The sequence below is a fragment of the Condylostylus longicornis genome, unplaced genomic scaffold (assembly GCF_029603195.1).
Source record: "Condylostylus longicornis isolate FDR11 unplaced genomic scaffold, ASM2960319v2 ptg000010l, whole genome shotgun sequence".
Taxonomy (NCBI): Eukaryota; Metazoa; Arthropoda; class Insecta; order Diptera; family Dolichopodidae; genus Condylostylus; species Condylostylus longicornis.
In genome coordinates this window covers 16,593,197-16,603,547 of record NW_026577979.1, presented here as the reverse complement: position 1 = coordinate 16,603,547, position 10,351 = coordinate 16,593,197, and the positions used below count along the sequence as shown (strand labels likewise).

The following is a 10,351-nucleotide window of genomic DNA, read 5'->3' as shown; positions in this document are numbered from 1 at the left end:
AATTAAGGAATTTATAGTTAAATACAGTATGTTCTAAAATTGCTCATTAAAACTCTCGCCATTTCAATATCAAAATCATTCCTTCACGATAATATGTAGATACTTGGAATTTTAAAGATTTTTGTTGCATTTACAAGAATTAATTGCGTTGTTCAAAAGCAAGTGTATTCAAAATTATACAAAAATTACGAAAATGAATTATTGTATGTATGTATATAAAAACTAATAAACGAAAGTTATTAGCTCATTTTTTATTTTCCTATTCGCGAGTACATTTTATTAAACTCGATTACCACCATACTGCACAGGTCCTATTAAGAACCAATATTTCTATAAATGCATGTAATTATGTTTTGATTTTAGGATTATTACATAGTTATCAAAAATATAACAATAGGAAACTTTAGTCATAAAATGTAATATATTGCAAAGAGAAAATACTGGAATAATACCTTTTGCCCAAAAAAACTTTAAAAACACAATAATGTCTTTATAGGTCGTTAAACGATATTCTACTTCTTTTTTGAACAAATCGTTGACTATAGCAAAAAGTGAGCGAGGTAGTAATTAGAAACAACCACTAAGTCAAAACATTAAACCGATTAAGAAATTCTTAAGGAATAAAATGAGAAGATTGACTTGATTGCAATCGTTGAATCGAAATTGAAATCGTTGAGTTTGCGTTTTTGTATATACATTCAAGTGCTTTAAAACATACGAATTTTAAAATTTACATTATTACAAAACAGTATTTTGAAAGAGTACTTTCAAGCATACGAGTTTTTGAAACCTAGAATTTGATTAGTAGTGCTTATGTTAAAATGTTCTTATACCCGTACTTTTTAAATCAAGTAACCCCAATAAGCTACACGCAACGTATATTCATTATTGATTTTGATACGCGTAAGTACATTTTTTTTATCGGTTTATTTTCTAATGTCAAATTGATCTGTTTATTGTTAATTCAAATACGTTATGTAAAGCGAAGACTTAAAATTTAACAATATAAACTTCTTTGGAAAAGATTTATGAAATTTAGAAACTTGAAAATTAACAATTACTGCGTTTATATGCAACTTCGAGTTTGTTTCGATCTCTACTTGCTTTGAAATTTTCAAGTCAAGTCGATTCGATAAAATTATTAGCATGATGTGAAAATCGACATATTCCCTAAATGAAAGATCGAATATAACAAACTAGTAAATGTTTGTCAGCTAATACCAAACTCAAGTCGATTTCAAGTAATATTATTTCAATCTATTTAGTATATATTATGCAAATTCAAATTTTAAGTCAAGTACTTACTACATTACATTCACCATATAAATGAAGTAAATATAATTTTACAACTTAAACTAAAAACAAAGTAAACGTAAACTTTAAAACTAAACAATACCGGCATAAAATTACATAGTGTAACAAACTTTTGACAGTAAATATCAAACTGCACCCATTGAGTTCGATTCTCTATTATAAACAAGTTCTTTGAAGGCTACAAGTTCTTTGAATTACACACAGCTAATGCAAATATAAAATTCCACTTTGTTGTCGTCGAATACAATTTAAAAGGAAATTTTGTTGCTTAAAATAAAACTAATTTGCAAATTCGCCTTCAATTTAGTCGGGGTGCCATCCCTGTTTTGAAACGTTTAAATGTCAATTTCTACAAACACAAGTATCATTCATTTTGACTATTTAACATCTCCGCCATTAGCAAATTAAATAATTGTAAGTTTTCAAAAATCATAAATTGGGCTGAAAATTGCAGAAAGCCAAAAGAAAAATATTTAAAAGGTTATTTTACAATGGCAAAAACTAAAAGATCGAAAAAAGATTCAACAGAATCTGAAGAAACGGCAACTTCTAGTTCAGGGAGTTCGGATTCTGGTTCTGCTTCCGAAACAGATTCCTCTAGTAGTTCTGAAGATGAAAAAGCACGGGCAAAAAAATTAAAGGAAAAACGCCGAAAACAAAAACAACAACGTGAAAGACAAAAAGAACAATCGTTATCTTTTTCTCTAAGTGAATCTGAAAATGAAAAATTAAAAAAAAAGCGTAGAGAAAAGACTAAAGAAAAAAGACGTAATCCATCGGAAAAAGGAATTAGAGATGAAAAACGTTCTAAAAAAAGGCGCGTAACTGAAGAATTGGAATATGGTGAGGAAAAAAAACTTTCATCACAGTCGTCTCCGCAACAATCACATCGACATACAAGTCATCATCATAGTCGCGATCGCAGCCGTGATTCACAAACGGTGACAGATCATCGTCGTCACGAATATGTTGAAGCAAGCTCCAAGTGGGAAAGTCCTGAGCATCCGAGAGAATATTCAGAAAAAAGGCGAGACCCTGGTAATGGATTTTACCAAAATGAAAATAAAACAAACCGAAGAAATCCTTTCGATGACCGAAATAGGGAGCATCAGGCACATCAACCGCAACAGATTTATCATCACGATGATAGAAATCAACCACAACAGCAACAACAATTTCGCAAGCATAACACATTCGAAAATCGGGATCAATTCCGAAATAGGCAAGATAGTTACCATGATAGAGATCAATATAAAAGATTCGATACTCAAAGAGAAAGAAGACCATTCCCACATCCGCAACAACAACAACATCATCAGCAACCACCACAGCAGCAAAGATTTCAGAATAGAAATTGGAATGATAGAAATATTGATCGCAATGATTTTCGAAATCAAAACAATAGACCCTTCAATAATTGGAATAATAGTCGAGGCGGCGGTAGATCTTTTCAAGATAGAAGGGGTGGAGGTCATCCTGGTGGTGAAAAAAGAAATGATTTTTATGACCGTAGAGGGCCTGATGTGAGAGGGGAACGGAGAGATATGCCAGAACGACGAGATTTACCAGACCGCAGGGAGCGTAATGATTTCCGTCGAAACAGTAACGATAGGCGGATTGAAAACTTTGACAGAAATAGAGCTGGAAAATCTGGTGAAAGTATGGAAAGAAATAGACGACCAAATTATAACGACAATAGACGGGAACCACGAAGAGACGGATCGGAAGATCGAAAAAATTTCACTAGCAGAAAAAATGATTTTCAAAAAAGCACCGGTAACAGTTTAAGTGGTGAACGTCGTCCAAAAGAAAGACGATTTTCCAGTCGGTCTCCAGATAAACGATCACAGCAAACTATAAGTGAAAAAACCTCACACCGTGAACGTAGTTGGGATAAAGGCAAAAGGTAAGCTCAAAAAATTACTTATTATTTATAGAATTTTGTTTATTTTCAATATTTATTGATTAACAGCATTTATTCTAAAGTATTTTCAAAATAATTTGTTTGAAAAATTAAGTCAATTCATACCGCTTTTTATACGAAATTTAATAATAAAACGAAAATAAAATTATTGTATTGATTTAGAATTAGTTTAGTTCTATTATTAAGGTAATCTATTATCTTGACTTAAATCACAATTGAACACCTAAGTATTCTTATTTTATTTTCCCTTTTAGACTAGTTTTTATTATATTATTCAGCTACAAGTAGGTATTTCAAATTAAAATTCAGTGTTCAAAATCATGTTTAATATATAACTAAGACAAAATAATTTAATATATTAAAAAATACATTGAAACTTTCATTAGTAATTTTTTATTAAATTTTAATTGAATAAAACATTCAAAATCAATTATTTTTTATATTTTAAGAGCTGCCTTGCTTTCCATATTGCAGTAATATCGCCCTTAATCAGATTTAGCTAAGATGAGTTGCTGAATTTAACTTGAATACAAATTTCAAAAACTAAATTATAAAAACAGTATTACATTATGGAAGTCAAGGTTGCTTCTATTTATTAAAAAATCCTAGAACTTAGTGAATCAAACATGTTTATTTGATTTTCATAGGTTAGTCAAAAAATCCATGCATATTTGTTGTTTAGAAAAATTTCGATGAAAATAATTATTAAAATAATAAAATATTAAAAAAAAATTTTGAATAGAATTATGCGATTATTGAACGGAAATTTGTACGATAGTAAGTGTATAATTTGGTTTGAGTTTTTTAAATAAAATTCATTAAAATTAGCTCTTACGCGATTTTACATTTGTAATTATTTAGAATACAATTATTGTATACAGCATGTATACATTATGTTTTAGAATTATATGTAAATATTTTACAATTGGATATATACCTACATATATTTTTTATAGAATTATTTAAGAATAAAATTTATAAGTCATAATATATGTATGTATGTAACTAGTTTAGCATTTTGCACTCTCATTTGTGTAATAATATTGTACAATAATTATTGGTTTGATGACATAGTATTTTAAAAAACTCATTGCTTTTATATTAAAAGTAGGTAACTTGGTATAATAACAAAGTTTCCGATTTTTCAATTTAACATTTATGTAGGTAACCTAACATTTTTATATTATATTAAATACAAACATACAAAATAATTCAATAAAAGAAAAAAAATTCTATTTTTTTTTTTTTTTTGGAATAATATGTAATAGCAAAATTGCACATTATTCTTTAAACACGAACTGCATTTGATGCTTACTTTAATATTCCTATATAGTGATGCAATGTACATATAAATTGTATAAACTTAATAAAATGAAATTGAGATTCGGAGAATTTTTTTGGTCATATTACTTTTTTTTTTGTAGAAAATTAAATTAATTTTTGCACAAGGTTCTAAATGCAGACAGTTTTAAAATCAAATAATTACCGTAATCTCAAAAACAACTTATGTTAAAGGATTTTTAAGTTTTTTTTTTTCGAACTAAATGTAATGATTTATATGTACATTGGAGTGTATTATTTTAATAAATATTAAAAGTTTCCTCTTTGTTGCAGATACAAATATTGACCTGCATAGAATTGATGTGGCTGAGAATTAAAAATTTTAAAAATTTATATAATAAATAAAAAAAAATTCATTACAAAATAATGTTCTTATTAGTAATGGTGCCCAATTAAATAATGCAAAAAAAGTAATAATTACTAAATAATTAATAATAAAAAGTAAAGTGTGAATTAAATGCAAAAAAAAAATATAATCGAGTTTCTGTTTGATCTGCTGCGAGTTCAACTTGGATTACCTATACTTTTCCCAAAGAGTGTATTACCCAATAATATTTTGGCTGTTACTCTGGATGAAATATCAGCGAAATGAAATAATTTAAAACTATTCTTATTTTTCCTTTGTATATATTTGTTCCAGGTTTCAAGGGAAAAATATAGAAAAATATACGTTTATATTATGTTACATGTGTTTAAAAATGGTATAAACAACTTGTAAATTTTTTAACTTGTCGACAAATTATCAAATTTAAAATGTCATCAAACACAACTTTTTAAATATGTATTTTGCATCATAACCAGCTTACGTATGATCTGTAGTCTTATTTACAAGAGTTATTCATATGAATTGGCTAATCGCACGGTTCATATGTTTTATTCGTTTTACATCTACAATGGTCTATTACATATAAAGGAAATATTATAAAATTGTGAGCAGTTTTAATAAATTTTTTTTTTGGAATTGTTTGATATCAAAGCAACATTACCGGGAAATTTTTTAACAACACACAGTTTCATTTGGAATTCATATCCAGAGTATTTAGATGATCATCAAATGTTATTAAAGTAATCATCGAATTTTTATACTACTTCAAAATGCATCATTTTTATACTACACTTTTATTAAAAAATTTTTACTGTTTATAAGTTGCATTTTAAATTTATTGTAATAAAACTACAATTTAATGCTCAACAACATGTTTATATTAGATATGGAAAGATTTTTAATGTTTCTCTTTTTTTGGGTTATTATTGTACTTATATTTTGAAGTACCTAAAAAAATATATTTTAATTTATTGCCGTCAATTTTTATGGATCTTATTCAAAAGTTTAATATATAACATGGATAAGCTTTTTGCGATATATTGAGGGGAGCATGTTTTTGGATACTCTAAAGTAAAAAATGGACGTTATCAATATTATTGCTACTATGTAAAATGGATTTCAACATTTTAATTTAATTTTCTTCAAATATAACGAAGATTGAGGATGCTATTTACAACACAAAGTTAAAATACATAATTTTTTTTAAATAATAGAATTTACTACATCTTGAATCGTCACTGCATTTTGATTTTATAAAAATGTATATCTTTGTTTATTACCTATCAGCTGAAATATTCATTTCAAATTGAATTTGCAAGAAGACCGCAGCATTCTATCATGTTAGTGTGAATTATGTGATAATGCATCAATCAGTATAGTTATCAATAAAATAGATTTATTTAGCTTATTTATATTTTAAAAATAAATGTGGATTTATTAAATAATTATGTAAATTAAAATCACACAACAGGTAAGAATATTTTTTTTAAATGTATGTATATTTAACAGAGATGAAAATTATGAATATTTTTGTTTAAGATCAGTAAATATTTTTATTTATTAAATACAAAAAAAAATACCTTTTTATAGGTAATTAAAGTATTACTTTCGGTTCAGTTTTAAATATCAGATGTGTGAAATGTTTGAAGCACCTGCATTATTAGAAAATATTATTTTTTGTTAAACACTCATTGTAATTTTATAATTTTAATATTTATGTATTCAATTAAAATTAAAGAAATTCAACATTAAATCAGCTTCAATTCATAATAAACTAGTAATGTAAGGCAATTATATTATAAAAGATAAAATTATGTTTGAGTATCTAATAAATACCTTATGTAATTTTGTCTTTTAAATATTCTTCTTTTAAACACGAAGTGTACTGAAAAATTTATTTGATAAAGGAACTTAATAATAGTATTATTAAATATTCCAGTTTCAATAACTTAGATTAATCATGATCATTCCCCAATTAATGAAATTTTTGAATGTTTTACGATTGTAGTATGTGGCAAATGTGAACGAAACCCTTAAATTCCAAGTACAATAAATTCCCTTAAAAATTTGTTTATGTTTTTAAAACGTTTTTGCGAAAAAATATATGATTTATTGAATTTATATTAGAATGATTTTAATTTAATAAAATCCAAATAGATCTACACATTTTAATAGTTTAAATAATCTTAAATTAAAAATTAATTTAACAAAGAACTTTCTTCTCCGTTTGAAAATTTAACTCATATTAGAATATTTTTATAACGTAATTGTTTCAATCGTCTAATTTTATTTGAAAAATTTTAATTTTTTTGAAGAGTAGAAAGATGATAGATTTTATTACACTATATCATTTGCAATTTTTGAACAAAAGGAAAGAGGAAAAGAAAAGGAAGAGGCAAAAATAAAGAATGTCGATATTTAAAATAGCACAAAGACAAAATAAAATACCAAAAAAAAAGTAATTTCTATTTACTAATAAATTAATTTGAAATTTATATTTTTTTTATAAATATTACTTATACCTTTGCCCAATATAACTTTATACTTGAGTATAAGAGTAACTAGTCTTTTATTTTTACTTTGTATTATTTTAAGTATGAATCTTTTGTAAATTCTCTGGAGAGTTTTATATTTTTCAATCTTTCTACTCTTCCTGAAACTTAAGCAGGTGAATTATAGACGATATTAAATATTGGGCACCATACTATTCAAGACACGTGAATATTAAAAATTAATTGTTCAAATCAAATTGGAATAAAATAAAAATAAAAATGCTGTTTTTCGATTATTATATTAGAAAAAAAATAAAAAAATTTTTTCATTGTTATTGCAAACTTAAAAAAAAATTATTTTCATTATATTTTAGACAAAGTCGCAGTCCTTCGCCTCGTAAAAGATCATTCAAACGAGAATTAAATAGTGAAGACAAAGATTATGAATGGGGCGGCAGCAGACGCCGCCGTTCCAGGTCAAAAAATTCAAGAGGATCACGTGATTCCTCTGGTGGTCCACCATCTGAAAAACAAAAACCTACTTTTGCTTTAAGTGGAAAATTAACTGAGGATACCAATACTGTTAATGGCGTTGTTATTAAATATGCTGAACCACCAGAAGCTAGAAAACCAAAACGACGATGGCGTTTATACCCGTTTAAGGGTGAAAAAGCAATGCCAACTTTATATATACATCGACAAAGTGCATATTTAATTGGCCGAGATCGCAAAGTTTGCGATTTACCAGTTGATCATCCTTCATGTTCTAAGCAACATGCTGTTTTACAATATCGTCTTGTTCCATTTGAAAGAGAAAATGGTACTGTTGGAAAACGTGTTCGTCCATATATTTTGGATTTGGAGTCAGCTAATGGAACATATTTAAATAATAAACGTATTGAATCGAAAAAGTATTTTGAACTATTAGAAAAGGACGTTATAAAATTTGGATTTAGTTCAAGGGAATATGTTTTGTTACATGAAAATAGTAAAGAAGATGAATTGGATGACGACGTATATGACGATATTCCAATAAAAAAGGAAAGGAATTAAATTTATTACTACGATGATTTTTATTGATATTTATTCAAAAGTTCATCAAGGATATTATTGACAAAAAAATCAATCATCGTATCTTCAATATTATAACAATAATCAGAATTTATGAAAAAATTATCATCGTCGTATTTTTTTCTTAGATATTAAGAGTGTAATTTTAAGAATTATCATCTCCAAATGAAAATTAAACACAGTCCATCAAAATAGATTGAAGAATTTAACAAAATTTAAGTAAATTACATTTTAATTGTATTCACGATTGCAAATTCATAAAATTTCAGTCTAAAAAAAAAAAATAAATTTAATAAAGTTGTTTGTGTTTCTTCTTTTTAAATTAAATATATATATATATATATATATATGTATATAAATATAGAAAACATTTAGGAAAATTAATTTACAGTTATCTTGTAATTATTTGTTCTGAAATGTTAAGTTTTATAAAACAGTAGTCTTTAGTTTTTACGACGTTTACGTTTGTATTGTTAAATGCTCTTTAGATTGTTTTTATGATATTATAAGCAACATTTTAATCCTAAAACTATGCAATTTGCACGAAATTTCAAATTTTTTTTTTTATATTTTATCACGCAACGAACGTAAACTTGGAATTTCAAATTTTTTGCATAAAAGCTTCATTTTGCATCATTTATATAATTATATGAAACTTGAAATAAATTGTAGTTCTTAAAATTATAATTCTTTCGTATTTTTATCCAACTTAAAAATTAGATTTTCTATAATGCTCTAGTCATCGGCAGATTTTCTTAGGATAGATCAAAACAAAATAATCTAAATACATGTGTAAATGAAATCAAAAACGGGACGGGGATTGAGTAAATAAAATTGAAAAAAAGAAAAACTGATTTTTCAACTGATTATTCTTGTTTCGATAAAATTTAAAGTAATAAATTTTATTTTTAATATAATCTACTTAGTGCACATGGATAAAGAAAGATTATTTTAATGTAGAACTTAAAATAAATTTATTTAAAAATCAGTTTCTACTTTAAAAAAATACTGTTTGCTATTAAATAAACACGATGTATGGTTAGCGCAATTTTTCAGATAGTCAAAATTATTCTGCTGCAGGAAGTTATTTCTAAATTCATAGTATTTGGACAAGTAGGTAGCAGTTTTATTTTTATAACCGTGAGAGTCCATTTCAAGGTGTAAGATTTTTTAGGGAAAGAATTTTGTGTTACTAAAAAAAAGAGTGTTTATTACCTCATTTGATACTTTCATACGATACGTTTAATAGAATATGGAAGACAGTCTTTATTGTAAATATCTCGTAATTTGTTTTTGCGGATTCAATGTTACTGAAAATTTGGAAAAATATGGGGACGGGAAAGGAGAAGTTGCTTTCGTGATGCAGTTTTCAAAGCGAATAAAGAATACCTTAAAACAGAAGAAGAGTATGTGTAATAAAAAATTTTGGATGCCGAAGAATTACATGAGTATGTTACAAATAAAAAAATAAAATATTCAGTTTCTGCAGATTTGTAAGGGTGCATGAAAAAATTTCTTAAGACTTAATTTAGAATTTTCAGTGTATGTTTGAATTATCGAAAATCCCCTATGTATTAAAATAGAACCGACTGAAATTGTAAACATATAATATAATTTTCAAATTACTTTTTATATAAATAATAAATATTGTTTATATAATAATAATAAATACATATTAATTAATTTTTCAAATAGTTTTCCCATACTTCTTTCGATACATGAATAAAATATGCATTATTAAAGAATAAAACATTTTCTTTTTTTATTTCAAAAATTCTTTTATTTTAAATTATAGTTTTCAATCTTAAAAATTAATTATTTAGCTTAATATTTAATTAAAAATTAAAATCATAAAATAATCATGCTAATATTTTTTCTCTTTTT

At 25.8% G+C, this 10,351-nt stretch overlaps 1 protein-coding gene across 1 annotated transcript; it reads left to right on the top strand.

Annotated features, from left to right (window-relative positions):
* Positions 1–1,691: 1,691 nt before the first annotated feature.
* LOC129618664 (probable serine/threonine-protein kinase DDB_G0280133) lies at positions 1,692–8,731 on the top strand. Its single transcript, XM_055533554.1, has 2 exons — positions 1,692–3,220; positions 7,771–8,731. Exons 1-2 carry the CDS (start codon positions 1,806–1,808, stop codon positions 8,447–8,449), a joined length of 2,094 nt encoding a protein of 697 aa, XP_055389529.1. The 5' UTR covers positions 1,692–1,805; the 3' UTR covers positions 8,450–8,731.
* The last annotated feature ends 1,620 nt before the right edge of the window (positions 8,732–10,351 follow it).

Bases quoted from the DNA above. Each gene is read 5' to 3' on its own strand.
- LOC129618664 (XM_055533554.1), top strand. From the start codon at position 1,806: ATGGCAAAAACTAAAAGATCGAAAAAAGATTCAACAGAATCTGAAGAA. The intron at 3,221-7,770 runs GTAAGCTCAAAA...ATTATATTTTAG, and splicing joins AGTTGGGATAAAGGCAAAAG to ACAAAGTCGCAGTCCTTCGC.